Genomic DNA, 20,339 nt, shown 5'->3' on the forward strand with positions numbered 1-20,339 from the left:
AATGTCTGAAAATATTCTGAGATTCCAAGTCTCAGAATTTTCTTTTCATCCCCAAGGTGGTACATAAAGACAAGTTGAGGGCTGTTCTGACCAAGGCTTCCTGAGACCATAATTAAGCACACGCTTAGTCCAAACATCTGTTCTTTTATTTCAACGCTGGGAATTACGTTCATTCCCAGTCCGTAATGAGTCAAAAACAGTCCCTCGAGATAAGCACCCACCTTTATCTCCTTTGAATTGTTGCCAACAACTAAAGTGCCAAATTAGCTGTAAAAAGCCAACTGAAGTACAAAGTCCACACAGAGCTTCAAGGTTTAATCCGAACAGAGCGAACAACTTTATAGGATGTCTCTTCTCAGATTTTCAGCATCCTAATAAATTTATCTTTGCTCTTCTTTAAGACTTAGTGGCTTACACAAACTTTGGGATTCTTTGAGGTGTTCACTGTGCATTCTGTTCAGCAAGTGTTGGATTCTAGAACCCCCATCTTCCCTTTCTCTCTCTTACTCTTCTTTTATTGCTGTTGGCAAATTGTTTCTCTGACTGATGATGCAGTGTTTTTGACGGTGTCTTGTTATTTCAGTGGGAAGAGGTTGAGAGAGATTGCTAAGTGCAGACTATAAATACAGGAATAAATATGTAAATAAAGACACAAATGTGTTTGTTTGTTTGTTGAAAGTCCTGGACTTCAAGACTTTCTAGTTAAACACCTTGGGTAATAAATATGCACAGCCCCTTTTGAGTTGAATACATGCTTGGCATTTAATGGCCTGTGGAAGTCTACTTCTCCACAAGGGGGTGAGGCTAGGGAAACCATATAATTCTGTTTCAATTGTAATTCAGTGTTTTTAATTTAAATTAGTTAAGTAGAGCTCCTGCCGTTATTCTTAATGTGTTTAACTGTCCACTTTCTGTCGCATAAGCAATTGAACTTCGGTAGAGACTAGATGCCTCATTGGGTCATCATTTCAGAGATGAACCTAAACAGAATGACCAAGGATTGGCAAAAAAAAAAAGCAATGGAAGCAGCAGTGACTTCTGACTTCCTGCTGGTTTCCCCATTGAGGTTCCTTGTGGGAATCAGGCAAGAAGCATCACAAATCTCCCTTCCCTCCTCTCTCCTTCCTCTGGGTAAGTGGCTGCTGCTGGATAAGGGAGGAAGAGAAGGGATTGCAAAAGTGGCTGGGAAACTGTCATGGAACTTTGAAAGTGAAGATCATGTGACTTCACTGAAGCAGCCACAGCTTCCCCAAATTTCATTCCCTCGGGTGTCCTGGGTCCTGGATTTTGGACACATTCCATAAGTTAGCCCATTTGATATATTCTAGTTCAAAAAGTGTTTCCATGATACGCTATTTTGTCCAGTTAAGGGTTATAACAATGAGGATTTTAGTAGTACAGTGTACAGATAATACATGTTAGTTTGTTTAGTGACCATTTAGTGACTGAAAAAGTGTTGTTTTAACTTTGAATGGTCACTAAACAAACTAGCGTGACTTATGACCGTTGTTCACAGATACAGCCTTTCCAGCATCCCCATGGGCACATGATTTACTCTACGTCAGGATGCTTGACAAGTGACTTACATTTATGACAGTTGCAGCATCCTGGGGTCATGTGATCCCCTTTTGCGACCTTTTGACAAGCAAAGTCAATAACAAAGCCAGATTCACTTAACAACCATGCTGCTAATTTAACAACGGCAGTGATTTACTTAACAAATGTGCCAAGAAAAGTCATAAAATGGGACAAAACTTAACAATAGCCTTACTTAGCAACAGAAGTGTTGGGCTCGATTATGGTCCTAGAAAAGAACTACCTGCATATTCTGGAAGATTCTGGAAGAGCCCAGAGGTAGAAAAACCGTATGGTCAGGACTAAGGGAGTATCTTTCTCTTTTTTTCAATCATTTTTGTTATTCTTATTTTCTTATTCTTATTTTCTTATTCCTCAGGCTTGGCGGAAACGCTGGTTCGTGTTACGTCAAGGCCGGATGAGCGGCAACCCCGACGTGCTGGAATATTATCGGAACAGTCATTCCAAGAAGCCAATCCGGGTGATCGATCTGAACGAGTGTGAAGTGGTGAAGCACTCGGGCTCCAACCTGATCAAGAAGGAGTTCCAGAATAACTTTGTCTTTGTTGTGAAAACAACCTACCGCACCTTCTACCTGGTGGCCAAATCGGAAGAGGAAATGCACGTGTGGATCCACCACATAACCCAGATCTGTAACTTCGGACACTTGGAAGACGGGACAGGTAGGTGGGGCGAGAAAGCTCAAATCTCCTGGAAGCGGTTCATGGATTGAGGTCAGAAGTGGCATTCAGCAGGTTCTGGAGAACTGGTAGCGGAAATTTTGAGTAGTTTGGAGAACCGGCCAATCCCACCTCTGACTGGCCCCACCCCCATCTATTCTCTGCCTCCCATTGAGTCCCAGCTGATTGGCTGGGTCTTCTTTGGTTGCCCTGCACAGGAGAAGGGAGCTGGAAAGCTGGTTAGTGGGATGGGGAGGGAATGGGGATTTTGCAGTATCCTTCCCCTGCTATGCCCACCAAGCCACGCCCACAGAACATCACACCCACCAAGCCACACCCACAGCTGATTGTCTGGGTCTTCTTTTGTTGCTCTGCACAGGAGAAGGGAGCTGGAAAGCTGGTTAGTGGGATGGGGAGGGAATGGGGATTTTGCAGTATCCTTCCCCTGCTATGCCCACCAAGCCACGCCCACAGAACATCACACCCACCAAGCCACACCCACAGCTGATTGGCTGAGTCTTCTTTTGTTGCTCTGCACAGGAGAAGGGAGCTGGAAAGCAGGCTAGTGGGGTGGGGAGGGAATGGGGATTTTGCAGTATCCTTCCCCTGCTATGCCCACCAAGCCACGCCCACAGAACCAGTAGTAAAAAAAATTGAATCCCACTACCGATTGAGGTGGCAGATAAGCTGCACGCATGGATGCACAAATGAACGGATGCTTGGAGAATTCCATGCGAGATCGGCAGAGTGAAATATTTACAGACCAACAAATCATCGCAGAACGATTGTTTGAAATCTCCCGTTCTCCCAAGCAACCTCATCCAGCGGGCTGATTGGCAGAATTAGTTAATTTGGTCCTTCCCGAAATCGACATTTTGACATGTTTGTTAGAGGGAGGAAGCACTGCAGTAAAAATACTGTATCATTGTACATTGGGAAATAGGATGTTGGTTGGGGTAGTTTCCATAATAGAGGACCACAATTTGATAAATCCAATTTGCTTTGTTTGCTGGTAGCTTGTGAGGGTTTTTTTTTTTTAATCTCCTTTTCCATGGCTCCTTTTTTTTCCTTTCCGCCAGTTGGGAACATTAGGAAGGAAAATAATTGCGTGATATTATTTGCACGTTCTGGATTCCACGTGCAAAAGTGGGGGACGCTCTCAGAAGATAATCTCAGCGCAAAAACACAGCAACCAAGCGCGCCCATTCTTTCCAAAAAAAGGGCATAGAAATTGTCTTGCACTTTGTAATAGTTAAGCGCTGACATTCAATTATAAGTAGAGGTAGTCCTCGACTTAACAACCACAATTGAGCGAAAAATGTAGGTTGCTAAGTGAAACATTCGTTGAGCGAGTTTTGCCCCATTTTATGACTTTACTTGCCACTTCTTGTGAAGTGAATCGTTGCTGTTGTTAAATTAGTAAACCTGGTTATTAAGTGAATCTGGCTTTCCCCATTGACTTGGCTTGGGAGAAGGTTGGAAAATGTTGATTGCAGGACACTGCAACGGTCATAAACATGAACCAGGTTCCAAGCATCTGAATTTTGATCACAGTGACCATGGGGTATGCTGCAGTGGTCGTAAGTGTGAAAAATGGTCATAAGTCACCTTTTTTCCAGTGTCGTTGTAACTTTGAATGAACTGTTGTAAGTCAAGGACTGTCTCTAATGCCTTGTTGCATCTGGTCAGTTGGTAGACCTCACTTTGCGGCTGTCCTATTTAACAACGGTTTGAAGCTATGATGACATCCAAAAAGTAACTTTAAGGCCAGTCCTTCTATTTATGACTCTTGCAGCATCCTGTGGTCATAGTGTCATTATTTGCTAGCTGACTTCTGACAAGCAGAGCCAGGGGAGAAGCTAGAATTAATATTGCAATCACATTCATGTCTTGTCTCACTTAATGACTGTAATGACTCACTTGATGACCAAGTCGGAACTGATGTCACAAGCCTCAATGATGTTTTACTTAACTATGTTGCCTAATTAACAGTATTAACAGATAATCAGAGTTGGAAGGGACCTTGTAGGTCATCTAGTCCAACCCCCTGCCCAAGCGGGAGACCCTACACCATTTCTGACAGATGGGAATCCAATCTTTTCTTGAAGGTCTCAAGTGATGGTGCTCCACAACTTCCGAGGACAAGCTGTTCCATGGATTGATTGCTCTCACTGTCAGAAAATTTCTCCTTATTTCCAGGTTAAATCTCTCCTTGTTCAGTTTCCATCCATTATTCCTTGTCTGGCCTACAAGCGCTTTAGAAAATAGCTTGACCCCTTCCTCCTCTCTGTGGCAAATATTGGAAGGCTGCTCTCCTGTCTCCCCTGGTCCTTCTCTTCCCTAGACTAGCCAGGCCCAGTTCCTGCAACCGTTCTTCATATGTTTTAGTCTCCAGTCCCCTAATCATCCTGGTTCTCTTCTCAGTACTTTTTCTAGTCTCAACATCTTTTTTATAATGTGGTGACCAAAACTGGATGTAGACTCTAGGTGTGGTCTTACTAAGGCTTTATAGAGTGGTATTAGTATCTCACTTGATCTCGTTTGTATCACTCTGTTAATGCAATTTAGGATTGCATTAGCTTTTTTGGCTGCTGCTGCACACTGCTGGCCCATATTTAGTTGGTTGTCCACTAAGACTCCAAGATCCCTCTCACAGTTACTGCTATTGAGTTACTGGTTTCAACCCAGTCTATATGTGTATGTTTGGTTTTTCTTGCCTAAGTGTAGGACTTTACTTTTCTCTACATTGAATTTCATTTTGTTAGATATTGTCCAGTGTTCTAGTCTGTCAAGATCCATCTGGATCTTGAGCCTATCTTTTTGGGTGTTAGCTATTTCTGCCAGCTTAGTATCATCTGCAAATTTGGTAAATTCCCCTTCTATTCCCTCATCTAATGCTGGAGTTACCAATCCTAATTATTGTAATTTCTAAGCGAGAACTACTTGTGCTCTACATTGGAAAGTATCCTATAACAGAAGAATTTTGTGATGGCATCTCTTCTACACCTCTGATAGTCCCTCCTTGTTTGCATTTTTTTGACAAAAGATATTCAGTTCTCTACTGCATCTGATCAGGAGGCAGCAGCAAATGATCATAATAATTAACTATTTTTTTTCTCTAAGATGGTATAAGGTGAAGGGCTGGGATGAAATGAAAGGCAGTTTTCCTGATTTCACATTGTTAAATTACTATGTGAACTGAACTCTATCGTTTTGAATTCTCATTTCTCCGTATTCGGTGAAGCCCTTCTCTAATTGTTCAATCTCACCCAAATGTTGCATATAATAGTGAAAAATCAAACAAAATTGCAGTATGTTAAGGAATACAGTTTCAGGCAAGAATAAATACCTTCTTTTAGATTCTTAGATTCTAGTGAAATATCTCTGTAATTTGGCTTTGGTAAAGAACCAGATAAGTAAGGAATCAACCACAAGACAATAATAATGGGATGAAGTTTGTAGAACCCCAAAATTTAATAATATTTTGTAATGTTAAAAGTTACTGAAATCTTTCCAGATTTCTGTGGGTTCATGAGATTTAAAACAAGGACACAAATCAGAAAGAAATGTTGGAAATCCTGTAAGATTTTGACCAGTGTATATCTTTGGGTGAAGGCATGAAAATATGGTTGATGTCTACTCCACTGAAAAACTGTTCTGTATCAATGGGCTAATTATGAAGAAGGATGTTAATTTAAACCTGCAACACAGAAGGAATTGTTGATGCTTCTGTGATATAAAAGAAACAGAATTTCGGCAAGGAACATCTAAGAAAAGACGAAAATCGGATTTAGGAGACTGAAGGGTAAAACGTACGAAGAATGGTTGCAGGAATTGGGAATGTTTAGTTTAGTGAAAAGAAAAGACATGATAGCAGTCTTCCAATATTAATGGGCCTGCCACAAAGAAGGTATGAGTCAAATCTATTCTCCAAAGCACCAGGACAAGAAACAATGGATGGAAACTAATCAAGGAGAGAAGCAACCTAGAACTAAGGAGAAATTTCAAGCCAGTCAAAACAATTAACCAGTGGAACAACTTGCCTCCAGAAATTGTAGATGCTCCAACACTGGAGGTTTTTAAAAATAGATTGGACAACCATTTGTCTGAAGTGGTTGTCCAATCTCTTTTTAAAAACCTCCAGTGTTTTGTCTGGAATGATATAAGGTTTCCTGCTTGAGCCAGAGATTGAGCTAGAAGACCTTTAAGATCCCTTCCAACTCTGTTATTGTTATTTTTACCCAGAAATGTAGCATTTCTTTTTTTTTTTTCCAGTGGGAATTTCCTGACTTTTGGCTCCTTAAAGCCAGGGTATTATTAGGAAAGAAAATGTGGACAGCATTTTCCATGGAAGCAAAGAATCTGATTCTTATCTCATTCTAGTGAAAAGTTGCATTTTAAAACCAGCCTTTAGCATTTTAGTATATTTAACATCCTTCTTTCCCTCTTCTCTGAGCAGGATAATCCAGAGGGGTTTAAAAAAGGAGGAAATATTTGAGAGGGCGGACAGTTTGGCATCTGTCTGTTGAAAGCACCCTTGGAAAAAAAAAAATTGAGACAATGTCTTATTCTGTCTGTCTGAAAGCTGGAGAACCGAAATTTTGCTAAGCAGGGCACGTGGTTTTAGGGAGACAAGATCTCCAATAAAAAAACACAAAAACAAAAGAAATTAGCACTAAGTACTTTTTGTTTCTGCTCTCTGTTTAAAATATGCTTGGAATGAATCATCATACAGATGGCTTGATGGTTGCAAGAAATAGTTCAGTGTCTTTAAAGCGGGGGAAAGAATCTTAAAGCTAATCTTCTGGTGCTATTATTGAAGCAGATCAAATCTAAAGTCCACTTTAACTTGCTTATTGAGTTGGAGGACATCACCAAATGTCAGCTGCATTTAGCCCAGCGTATTCCTGGGTTTTGCAGAAATAGGTTTGCTCAAATAGGTAATGCAATCACTGGGTGATTTCAGGGGCCCAGGCTGTGATATCAGTAGTCAAGGACAGCAGAGCCTGTTGGCGCATTCTCTTATTTAAAAATCAAACTTGGTTGAGGTCTGTTGTGGGGCTGGTGCACGTCCACAAAGAACATAGGGATTTACCTAGAATTGTGCAGTAGGTGGAGAGGAACGGCTGGATGGAAGTGAGTAGCAAAGAACTGCCTGCTTTAATGCGGGCTGAGCTGACCACTAAGCTGTGTGGGCTGAACTGACCACTAGATGGCAGCAGTGAGATATTGTTAGACATCTCTGTGTCTTTGCTGTCATCTAGTGGTCATAGAGAATCCTGCTACATGGCAGATTCATGTAGATTCCAGACCAGGAATATGTCCTTATATAGCTGCACCTTCCGGTGCTACTCCTTACTCAGCTAATGTTTTAAACTTCCCCTGTTGTCATTACTCCTTGAAAGAGGCTTGTGTGTACAGTCCCCGGATACCCATAGAGACCTGCTCTGTTGAATGTTGCCAGTAGCTTAATTCATTTTAGGAAGGGAGGCCCAACTCTATTCATAGTTCTGGTTTGGGAGTGAAAAAGAAATATTAAGTTGCACACATTGGGAGACCCTTCTTGGTTCAGAAACTCAGCTACGATCTGAAAGAATTTAAAGCCGTTGTGGTGCAGTGGTTAGAGTGCAATACTGCAGGCTACTTCAGCTGATCACCAGCTCCCAGCAGGTTGGCAGTTCAACTCTCACCAGGCTGAAGGTTGACTCAGCCTTCCATCCTTCCAAGGTGGGTAAAACAAGGACCCAGATTGTTGGGGGGCCATAGGCTGACTTTGTAAACCGCTTAGAGAGGGCTGGAAAGCACTGTGAAGAGGTGTAGATTGCTATTGTTAAAGTGTGGCTGAAATATTTCCAACTCTGTTATTCTGTTATCTTCTTAATGTATAAGGGAAAAGAAGAGATTTGCTTTAGAGTTCAAATCTAAGGCACTTAATTTTGATCTACTCCAGGCCAGATCCAGTTCTTTCAACCGTAAGGTAAATCTCACTTCAGTCTTCTGAATCTTCAGAAGTCATTCTGTAGAAGAAACTTTCTTCAGAGAACATATAATAGACTGTTCCCAAGGCATTTACTTAACATTTCCTGGTTATGCTGGTGGGTGGTTACAACGATAAAATTCATGCATGTACAGTTGAAGGAAATATACACCTCTAAGTAAAGTTGGAAGAGAGAAAAATACTTAGGTCCTTTGGTTGAATAAGTCTATGGGCTCATCTTTGACCACAACACAGATACCAAAAAAACAATACAAACAAACCTCCAAGCAGGAACAAGGCAGCCTTTGGTGGCTGGGAGGAAAGAATTTAACATTTGGGGGAATAATGACAAATGGGTGATGATCCAGAATGTGGAAGACTGGGAGTTTTGCTGTTTTTATAGATTTTGGCTAAGATTTCTTCTGTGTTTTATAATGATGCTAAGATATTATGGGGTGTATGAAACAGCTTCATATGTTTTTGGCCTGAAATGAGAAGACATGGAAGACATGAGAAGAGCCAACTTTAACAGATTAACAGAGTTGGTAGGTCATCTAGCACAACCCCTTGCCCAAGCAGGAAACCCTATACCATTTCTGACAGATGGGAGTCCAATCGCTTCTTGAAAGCTCCCACAACTTCCAAAGGCAACTTCTGTTCCATGGATTGATTGCTCTCACTGTCAGAAAGTTTCTCCTTATTTCCAGGTTGTATCGTTCCTTGTTCAGTTTCCATCCATTATTCCTTGTCTGGCCTTCGGGTGCCTTGGAGAATAGCTTGACCCCTTCCTCCTCCCTGTGGCAGCTCCTCAAATATTGGAAGACCGCTATCATGTCTCCCCTGGTCCTTCTCTTTACTAGACTAGCCAAGCCCAGTTCCTGCAATCGTTCGTCGTATATTTTAGCCTCCAGTCCCCTAATCATCCTGGTTGCTCTCCTCTGCACTTTTCCTGGAGTTTTAACATCTTTTTATAGTGTGGTGACCAGAACTGGATGCAGTACTCTAGATGTGGTCTTACTAAGGCTTTAGCTACTTCAAAGAAGAAGGAGGCCTCCACAGCTTTGAGGCTACCAATTTTCACAACCATCCTATTTTGGGAGATCCAAATACTATTGCTCTGGATTTATTAGCGAGCCACCTGCTTTTTATCTCCAAGTAGCTGCAGCTTAAGTGGAGCTCACAGTCTGTTTAAAAGAACTACGCTAAATAATCCCTAGAAGGAGCCTTTCAATGTCTTGAAGGTGCTTCTCCAGAAGACAACTGGACTTCCTTGCTTTTTTCTTGAAAACATTTTGTTTTAATTAGAACTGAAGAAGCTTCTTGGATGAGAAGCGAAATGTTTCCAAGAAAAAAAAACAAGAAAGTCCAGTTACCTTTCGGTAAAACACTTTTGGGGACAACCATGACCTGGGGGTGATTGAGAATCTCTAGAGACACTGAGCCTTCCTAGGGTTCTGCTCTGTTTTTCAGAAGTAATAAAAAAAATCTGGGTTTTTTCCCCCCGCCCCCCAGATGTCTTTATTTTCCTCTCTTTTCTGCTGTAACTTTACTCCCATGTGTAGTTTTTGCTGATTGTGCTTCTGTTCAAGAGAGGGAAGGAATATGGCCCTTTTAGGCTGCTTCCTAGAAATTGGACATACATAATTCATTGCCTGCAGCTGCTGTACCAGCCATTAAAGAGCTTCAGTCGTATTATCGGGCTCATGGGAAAATGTGCAGCAGGACCCCGAGTTCTGTCTTTGGCGTCCAATTTCAGAGGTGAGCAGAGTCGGAGAGGAATTCATTTTTGCTGATGAGCATGTGCTAATTGGAGGGATGCTGGGATAAATCTCAGCTCGGTTGTTCTGAGCAACCTCTTTACTGAAGTCACATTGTTAAAGTGCTGTGGATGAGGCGTGAATATGAATGTGGAGGCACCTTAAATCCTCCAGAGCAGGTTGAGGAAGAACTCCCGTTAGAAATAGAAGGCTGATGAAGGCCAAGGAGCTTGTCTTGAAGGGAAGCTGTGCTAAGATCAGATTTTTTTTCCCCTCCAAATTCAGAATAGAGCTTGGAAGTCTTTTAGTACAAACCCCTGCTCAGCCGAGAAACCCTATATACCATTTCAGGTAAAGTGGCTCTTCTTAAAAATCTCCAGGAATGGAGCACCCACAATTTCTGGAGACAGGTTGTTCCACTGATTAATTGTTTTCACTGTCAGGAAATTTCTCCTTACTTCCAGGTTGCTTTTATCTTTGATTAGTTTCCATCCATTGCTTCTTGTTCTGCCCTCAGATGCTTTGGAGAATAGCTTGACTCCCTCTTCTTTGGGGTAGCCCCTCAAATATTGGAACACTGCTATCACGTCACCCCTCGTCCTTCTTTTCCATAGACTAGCCATGCCAAAACTCTGCAACCTTTGTTCAATATTTACCAAGAGGTAAGACAAGGTTAACAGATAATCAGAGTTGGAAGGGACCTTGTAGGTCATCTAGTCCAACCCCCTGCCCAAGCGGGAGACTCTATACCATTTCTGACAAATGGCAGTCCAATCTCTTCTTGAAAGCCTCCATTGATGAAGCTCCCACAGCTTCCGAGGGCAAGCTGTTCCATTGATTGATTGTTCTCACTGTCAGAAAATTTCTCCTTATTTCCAGGTTAAATATCTCCTTGTTCAGTTTCCATCCATTATTCCTTGTCTGGCCTACAGGTGCCTTGGAGAATAGGTTGACACCGCCCCCTCTGTGGCAGCCCTTCAAATATTGGAAGACCGCTATCATGTCTCCCCTGGTCCTTCTCTTGTGCCCAGTTCCTGTAACTGTTCTTCATATGTTTTAGTCTCCAGTCCCCTAATTATCCTGGTTGCTCTTCTCTGTACTTTTTCTAGAATCTCAACATCTTTTTTACAATGTGGTGACCAAAACTGGATGCAGTACTCTAGGTGTGGTCTTACTAAGGCTTTATAGAGTGGTATTAGTATCTCACTTGATCTCGATTGTATCCCTCTGTTAATGCAACTTAGGATTGCATTGGCTTTTTTGGCTGCCGCCGCACACTGCTGACCCATATTTAGCTGGTTGTCCACTAAGACTCCAAGATCCCTCTCACAGTTACTGCTATTGAGCCTGGTTTCAACCCAGTCTATATGTGTACTTTTGGTTTTTCTTGCCTAAGTGTAGGACTTTACTTTTCTCTACATTGAATTTCATTTTATTAGATATGGCCCAATGTTCTAGTCTGTCAAGATCTATCTGGATCTTGAGCCTATCTTCTTGGGTGTTAGCTATTCCTGCTAGCTTAGTATCATCTGCAAATTGAGTAAGTTCCCCTTCTATTCCCTCATTTAAGTTGTTAATGAAGATATTGAAGAGTACTGGGCCTAAGCTGGAACCTTGTGACACCCCACTGCTTACTTCCCTCCATGTAGACTTAGACCCATTAAGGACTACTCGTTGAGTACAGTTTGCCAGCCAGTTGTGAGTCCATCTAGTGGTGGTGCCATCTATTTCACCTTTTTCTAGCTTACTAAGAAGTAGGTTGTGGTCTACTTTGCCAAATGCCTTGCTGAAATCTAAATATATTATGACCACAGTATTTTGCTGGTCTACTAATTTAGTCACTGTGTTGAAGAATGAAATAAGATTGGTTTGGCATGATCTATTCTTAACAAACCTGTGCTGACTTCTAGTTATTATTATTTTGTTATTATTCATAGGTGTTCAAATGGGTGTCAAAGGTGCTTTTGGACAAGGCTTTTATTCCATAGCAGTCTTGCCCCAATTTTAATAATTTTGCAGGACTTTTGACTGCAGTTACCTTCTGTTTCAATTTGCATGTTTGCTGCTTGTCTTTGATCCCAGGCAAGAAATTCAAAGAAGGAAAAATAGAAAGTTCATCATGTTGGAATAATGGAGAATGCTGAGCTAAAAATCAGAAAAGGGGGCAGGCACTTTTGAAATCTTGCCAAGGAAACTGTAAGGACTAGTCCAGGCAGTTGTCAAGCGTCAACACTGATCCAAAAGTGCAGGCGCATGCTAGAAAGACTGGGAGTTCTAGTACTGTCTGAACCATAAAAGCTGGCTGGGTGACATTGGGTCTGTCCTCCTGTCTCAGCATAACTCACCTCATAGGAGGTTGTTGTGGGGAAAATTGGCATGAGCATCACTAGGAAGGAAGGGAAGGGAAGGGAAGGGAAGGGAAGGGAAGGGAAGGGAAGGAAGGAAGGAAGGAAGGAAGGAAGGAAGGAAGGAAGGAAGGAAGGAAGGAGAAAGAGATAGAAACTAGAAACCTAATTTCCTGGACTGAAGCAAATAATAATTTGTAATACTACATAACTGTTCTTTAAAGTTGTTCTTTTTGCGGCCAAGTCGCTGCACAACATTTGGGGTGTGGTGACAGTTGCAGTTGGGAGGATGACAGAAAGTGGATGAGGCTAGATCTTACATGGCCAGGGCCGGAATGCTTCATTTTTCCTGGACTTTCAACAAATGCTTAAACCTACATAATAGCTTAGCTCGTTCCTTCATTCATCTGCTTCAGGCAGTGAAAGCCAAGGCTGATTTTGGACCACTGTGGTCAGAAGGGAACCGGGGAACTCCAAAAAGCAATTTTTCAGGTTCCTGCAGTCTTGAGACCATGAATTACCTCTCTTGTTTGAAATCCGTCTCCAAGTTCAAGCTTCATGGCCTGTTTCCTACCTTCCTTCATGTTTTCTTCCAGGCCTGCAAGGCCAGATAGAGGAGGGGGGTCGTGCAGCCCCATCCTTGTCTTTCCGATCCTTTTCTCACCTTCTAATCTCACTTGGTTTAGCAAAATCCCCATTTGCGAAAGGACACAGAAAAAAAAGTTGTCTTACAACCAGTTCCAAAACTCCATCCAAAGATCGCCATGGTTCTTCGATCAAAATTTAGGTGCTTAGCCAAATCACCATGAATTTTAAAATGGTGGCCACGTCCCAGGGTCACGTGATTTGCAAGCTGGCTTCCGACAAGTGGCGTCTATGGGGGAAACCCCCATAGGATTCACTTAATGGCCACATGGTGAACCAGAATAACATCAGTGATTTGTTTAACAACCATGGGGAAAAAGATCATAAAAATCAGGTGCAACTCACTTACACCCTGGTGAGCAACCCAGTTTCTCCTCCCAGTTGGGTCGTATGTTGAGGAATATCTGTACAAAACATGGATAACTAAATTATCGCTTGCAATCCCTGAGCTGACTTCAAGCAACATCCTGCCATCGCATTCACAACTCTCTACTGATTGACAGATTCTCTGAATTAATGCTTGAAGTCTTGAGTGTCTCGCCATAAATTATGCAAACAAGGAGCTTTGGAGGTCAGTATTTAATGCCTTGCTTACTCTTTCTTCTTTTGGAGACTCAGCTGATCATTTGCTCGAGCCTGTGTGTCTCAGGAGATTTGAATCCGGCTCTGCCAGTTTCATCTGAAATGGCACTGCGTCTTTTCTTCACGTATTTCAGAAGGCCATTAGATGCTTTCCCCCATTAACCATAGCTCCGAGACAGATGGGTGAAATCCATATGGCCTCCCAAGGTCCTTTGATAGCCAGCATCTGGAGACAGCAGTCTAGAGATGAGACAGATTTTAATTGATGGACTGTTTTTTTTTTCTCAGCCTGCTCCACATTTATGAAAAACCATCAATCAATGGCCAATGACTATGCAAGCTAGAATACTCTGGAGCTTAATCTAAGTGCAGCAAGCTGGAATGATTGCTTTGGCTATAATGAAACATAGAAGGTTTAGATTAGTTTGACACCTTGATGGAGAATAGAAGCGTATTAGTCACGTCTGCCAGATGGAATGGATGGATGCCAGTCCTGCTCTGAGTTGGTTCTTTAGGCAAGAAACACCCTCGACTCCATTTGCAGTGAAAGGTACCCTAAAAGCCAAGTGGTTTACAGGATAGCAAAGCCGGAACAGAAGTGCGTGTGCCAAAAGTTAACTTTCCCTGATCAGTTCTTCTCCTCCCCTGGGTCCCTAATTGTCCCAATTATATTTGAATAAATTGTTTTGGGAACTGTCTCTTCAACGGCGGGATGATTGGTGAGCCATTGAATTCCATTCCTAGGGCTCTGACCTTAAGATGGCATCTCTAGAACAGCGATGTCAAACTCAAGCCCTGTCCTGACCCAAACCTTGTCCCAAGAAACAAACACAAAACAGAGGTAACAGCAAAACCTTTTAATGATTCTTTACAAATTCCGTTCCTTCATGGTTAAAAGGCTGTTTCAAACTAATTGTCTCCGATAAGAACGAGCCTTGCCAAAGTTGTGCAAGGCTGCCAGGAACACTAGATAAAGTTACTAAGAAATATTGCAAACACAAAGAGTCTCCAAACACCAACCAAGATACTCCAAACGTCCTCAAGGCTTGAGGGCAAAAACCTCTTTGCTTCCTGCAAAGAACTCCATTTTCTCAGCTGGCTTTTATCTCTTAAGGGAGGGGCCATTACCTTGAAGTCTTACTTATGAGTTGCCTGTGCTGCTCCAGCTGCTCTTTCCTCTGAGCAGCCCTTTGTGTGCATGCCTACTGGGCACAGGCTCCTCGGGAATCTCCTCATTGCTGCTGCCAGCCTCCACAATCTCCGAAGGCAGCACTCCATTCCCTGATGGCCTGGTCCCATCCCTGCATCACACGCAGGGCCCTCATCTGAGTCCTCGCTCTCCAAGACCTCAGCCATCCACATCTGCTGCTGGTGAACCACAACAAGCCCTGCGGGCCAGATCCAGCCCGCATGGTGTTTAGATCCGGCCCATGAAGCCGCCCTGGAAACAATGAAGGACTGGACCATGGTGCCTCTGCTAGTGGGAAAAGGGAGCTCCATTTTTGCTGGCAGGTGGTTTCAGGAGGCCATCTCAGCCAGAAACAGAGCTTGCAAAAGCCATATCCGGGGCTCCCAAGCTCCATTTTCACTGACAGGGAGTTGCAGGAGGCTGCTGCAGGTGGAAAGAGAGCTCTGTTTTTGCTGGCAGAGCTCTTGAGCTACCACAGGCAGGGGTGGGATTCTACCAGTTCACACCTATTCGCGATAACCGGTTATTAACACTCTAAGCAGTTCGGAGAACCGGTTGTTAGAAGTAATTACTGGCCTAATCCTGTAAAAAAGGCAGGAAGGAAACATTCTGGTGTTGCTTACAGAAACTGCCTCTCCCTTAACCCTTATTACATTCTTGGCAGGACTCTGGACTTCCTGTCTCAGGAACTTCTCCAGAGTTTTTTTCCCCTCCTTTGCTGGTACTTTGCTTGTAATTTAAAGTTACAATGGCACTGAAAAAAGTGACTTATGACCATTTTTCACACTTACGACTGTTGCAGCATCCCCACAGTCATGAGAGGCCAGGCGAGGAGATGCGTGCCTCGATGTGAGTGATGTTGAGTTGGCCACCCCCAGCCAATAACATGACCACCAAGCCATGCCCACCACCTAAGCCACGCCCACAGAACCAGTTGTTAAAAAATTTCAATCCCAACCCTGACCACAGGCACCCCAAACTGAGTGACATTGAGTTGGCCACGCCCTTTCCGGGGGGCCCCGAGGTCAAACACAACCCTGATGCGGCCCTCAATGAAATCAAGTTTGACACCCCTGATCTAGAAGGTACAGCGGGTAGTTCCCCACTTCTGTCCAGCTCCCTTCACCCATAGTTTATGGCAGACTAGCAAATGTGAAGCTCAAGAGATGGCCGCTCACGACAGTGGAATTTGCAAGAGAGAATGGATGCAGATTTAGTTATTTTGGCAAAACAAGATGACCATGTCGAATCTCCCATTGATTTCAAAAAGTTGGATCTGAGTCACTCACTTCCTATACAGTGGCCTGCGGAAATAAGATTGCACCCCCCTCCCCTTGACAGTCTTTCTAAAGGCCTTGAAGACATGGGGGCTCCTGGGTGATACGAAGCCCAGCAAGTATTTGGTTTGCTTGTTGTCACCAGAGAGGTGGTTTTTTTATTGGCTTTTGTAGTGCAGTTTTATTTTGATAAGCTGCCCATGCCAGGAGTCACTGCAAGTAAGTTGGGTGCCTATCTAAATCTTCTTTATGAAAAAAATTAATAAACCTGCAGCTACCGGGCGCCATCAGAAGTTTGGCATTATAGCACCCTTTATCCTTAATCAGAATAAACAGTAGTGATGTGAGATGATTGAACATCTGGAGGATGTCCAGCAAAAAAAACAAAACCACGGTCAAGTTCTTTGATGGCAGCCTGCATCGCACCACTACTGTCTCTCCTGGCTGGGGATAATGGGAGCTATAATCCAAAATACCTTGACAGCGCCTGGTAGCTGCAGGTTTATTAATTTTTCATTGAGAAAATTTATAGAACTCGCTGACTCAGCACAGCCTTATCAGAATAGCCGTGGTGGCGCAGGGGTTAGAATGCAGCAGTGCAAGCTAACCTTGTCGACTGCCAGCGGTTCGATCCTCACCGGCTCAAGGTTGACTCCGCCTTCCATCCTTCTGAGGTCAGTAAAATGAGGACCCAGATGCTGACTCTGTAAATTGCTAAGCGAGGGCTGTAAAGCAATCTGAAGCGGTATACAAGTCTAAATGCTATTGCTATGGCCACTCTCTTTCATATCAGTTTCAAGTGCAGAAAGGACTTTCAGATCAGGGTTGGCCAACCTTGGCACCTTTTGAGACCCATGGATTTCAATGACTGGCTGGGGAGTCCTGGGAGTTGACGGTCCACATATATTTATATTTTGCCAAGATTGGATACCCCTGGGTTTAGAGGGTGGGAGGAAAGTCCAGTGAAAGTCTTGGTTGTCTGCCTTTTTCAGCACCACGGATGGCTTGAATGCTGATCTGCCAACTTTGAAAAAGCAGACAGAAAAATCCGCCCCGAGTTCTAACCAGTTGAGCCTGTAGATAGGAGCGAGCAGGTCTTTTTGTAAGCGTTGATGCAGAGATTAATGGCTAGGTAACCTTTTTCAACCTGGATGCCTTTCCAATGGAAATATGCCTGGCCAATGAAAATCCCTAGGTGGGGACATCAGATTGAGAAAGACCTATAGATAAGTTTGGACAAGTATTTCACATGGTAACACATGAAAATGTTGCCAGGGGAAGACATCTGTCTTGACAAACATTCCTTTTGCTATGAAACATGAATATTGCCATCTGCTGGTCAGAGGGACTGATCTGTTTTTCAGTTGGAAACCTTGTCATGAATACAGGTGGTCCTCGACTTGGCACCACAATTGAGCCAAAAAATGTTTGTTGCTAACTGAGACGGTGGTTAAGTGAGTTTCCCTCACCCCCATTTTGCAACCTTTCTTGCCACATTTTCAGTTCGCTTTACAACGGTGTGGCTAACTTAACTGCAGTGATTAATTACTGCAGTTAAGTTAGCCACACCGTTGTAAAGCGAACCTGGCTTCCCCCATGGATTTTCCTTGTCTGTTGTGGTTCGCCGGCAGCAGGTGCGTACAGGTGAGGTCTTGGAGAGCGAGGACTCAGATCAGGGGCCTGCGTGCGATGCAGGGATGGGGTCAAGGCCATCAGGGACTGGAATGCTGCCTTTGGAAATTGTGGAGGCTGGCAGCAGTGACGAAGAGGTTTCCGAGGAGCCTGTGCCCAGTGTATGTGCGTGCAGGGCTGCTCAAAGGAAAGAGCAGCTGCAGTAGCACAGGCGACTCGCGAGTAAGACTGCAAGGTAATGGCCCCTCCCTTAAGAGATAAAAGCCAGCTGAGAAACCGGAGTTCTTTGCAGGAAGCAAAGAAGTTTTTGCCCTCAAGCCTTGAGGACATTCGAATTATCTTGGTTGGTATTTGGAGACTCTTTGTGTTTGCAATATTTCTTAGTAACTTTATCTAGTGTTCCTGGCAGCCTTGCACAACCTTGACAAGGCTCGTTCTTATCAGAGACAATTAGTTTGAAATAGCCTTTTAACTGTGAAGGAACAGAATTTGTAAAGAATCATTAAAAGGTTTTGCTGTTACCTCTGTTTCGTGTTTGTTTCCTTGGAACAAGGTTTGGGTCAGAACATTGTCAGAAGGTCATAAAAGAGAATCATGTGATCCTGGGATACTGCCAGTGTCATAAATGTGAGTCAGTTGCTAGCATCTGATTTTGGATCATTTGAACGTGGGGTTACTGCAAACCCATCTGAAAACTGCTCATAAGTCACTTTGCCAATCCCCAACCGTCCTTTCAGCCCGCCAAAGCAAATTATACTTCAGATGTGTACCTAGTTGAAACCTTGATTGTGTAACGTGAGCTTTTGGCAATGTGCGAGAATGCTGAAATTTCGTCAGCTTTTGTATGAAAACCGTGGAATCTGTTACTCAAATTACTGAACTTTCTAGCCTCCTGTAATGAGAATGCTGAAATGTAATGAGTTTTGGAAGTCTTGTGGGATTGGGAACATTATAAGGGAATTGATACCCGGGGCATAGTGGGTCAGCAGTTAAAGTTGCTGGGTTCAAGACCCGAGGGGTGAGCTCAGTGGTGGGATTCAAATTGTAGGCGTGGCTTGGTGAGTGCGCTTTGCATGCGTGCACACACTTTGCGTGCACGCGCACGCCAAACACGCCCTTTGCGCAGGTGCAGAGACGTTTGTGCAGGTGCAAAGGCATTCTAACTCACCTCCTGCAAGCCTGCATGCCTGCACGATCCCAGTCGCTTCAGCAGAGTGCCATGCAGCACTCTTCTGTGCCGTGCAAAGCAGCTGCACTTCAAATTCAGCAGATAAATGTGAGTATGGGAGCCCGGGGGGGCCCAACAGCAGAGCAACGGAGACAACCGGTTTGGTCTCCGCTGCTCATCGCTGCTACCAGCTCTGTAGAACCAGGCCGAACCGGTAGAATGCCACCACTAGGTGAGCTCCCGTCCTCATTCCAGCTTCTGCACTCTCCCCAGCAATTTGAGAGCATGCAAATGCAAGTAGATCAATAGGTACCACTCTGGTGGGAATGTGACAGCGTTCTGTGCACCTCGCCATGGAGTCAATGCTGGCCATAAGACCACGGAAATATCTTCAGACAACACTGGCTCCAGTGGTGGGATTCACATTTTTTAACTACCAGTTCTGTGGGCGTGGCTTGGTGGGCGTGGTGTGGCTTGGTGGGCGTGGCAGGGGAAGGATACAGTAAAATTTCCATTCCATCTTCATTCCTGGGGGAAGGTTACTGCAAAATCTCCATTCCCTCCCCACCCCGCTAACCTGCTTTCCAGCTCCATTCTCCTGTGCAGGGCAACAAAAGGAGACCAGCCAATCAGCTGGGATTCGGGAGGCGGAGAATAGATGGGGGCGGGACCAGTCAGAGGTGGTATTTGCCAGTTCTCTGAACTACTCAAAATTTCCTCTACCGGTTCTCCAGAACTGGTCAGAACCTGCTGGATACCACCTCTGACTGGCTCCCTTGGTTAGGAAACAGAGATGGGCACCCCCCTGGGTGTCAATAGGTAAAGGTAAATGTTTCCCCTGTGCAATCAGACATGACTGGACAAGGAAGACCTTTACCTACTGACCCCCAGGTTCTGCAAAACAATTGCTGGGTTTTTGGCTTAAATCACTTCTGTACTTTTGAAGCTTTTTTGAAAGAGTGCCTCGAACACCTGGAGCAAGTGTTTGGCTGCCCATTTTTCAACAGTAATGTCTTCCCACAATATAAACACTCTGCTTCTTGGAAATGTTGCTTTGGTTAATATCTTGGCCTCTTTTCCTCTCTAATGTTTACAGATTAGGGAAGTCGAATTTCTACATAGTGTAAACACCTGGTGGCTTTCCATAACAAACGTTTAAATTTATTTATCTTTCAATTGTCGGTTGAACACTGCTGTGAGAAACAGGACCTTCTCACCCTTGCAGGGGAGCTTGGGAGGGGGCTTTTTTTGGTGACCACTTTCCTTTCAAAAAGAAAATGGTTAGGAAGAAGAGAGAAGAGAAAAGTCCTATAGACAGCTGTTATCACACAATCGAAGCTGAAGTTTTATGTCTCAAAATGGTTTGTCTTGCTGCAATAGCTGGACACGTTCCTCAGCTGTAGACAGAAATAAATCTGTCTCTAGCAGACTACTTGCACCATAAAATATAACCCTGGGAACTATCAGGAAGGAGCCCTCTTCATCCTCTTTCTCTCGTACGAAGTATCTAAA

General features: G+C 43.7%; 1 protein-coding gene across 2 annotated transcripts in view; it reads left to right on the top strand.

Annotated features, from left to right (window-relative positions):
• Nucleotides 1-20,339, top strand: part of GAB3 (GRB2 associated binding protein 3) — a 77,539-nt gene that overhangs the window by 23,592 nt on the left and 33,608 nt on the right. For both annotated transcript variants that reach the window (XM_026703071.2, XM_026703072.2), the window contains exon 2: nucleotides 1,955-2,258. In XM_026703071.2, coding sequence (XP_026558856.1) covers nucleotides 1,955-2,258 — 304 coding nt within the window. The remainder of the gene's footprint in view (nucleotides 1-1,954; nucleotides 2,259-20,339) is intronic.

The sequence above is a fragment of the Pseudonaja textilis genome, chromosome 12, assembly GCF_049901715.1.
Source record: "Pseudonaja textilis isolate UNSWEBS1 chromosome 12, rPseTex1.2, whole genome shotgun sequence".
Lineage (NCBI taxonomy): Eukaryota > Metazoa > Chordata > Lepidosauria > Squamata > Elapidae > Pseudonaja > Pseudonaja textilis.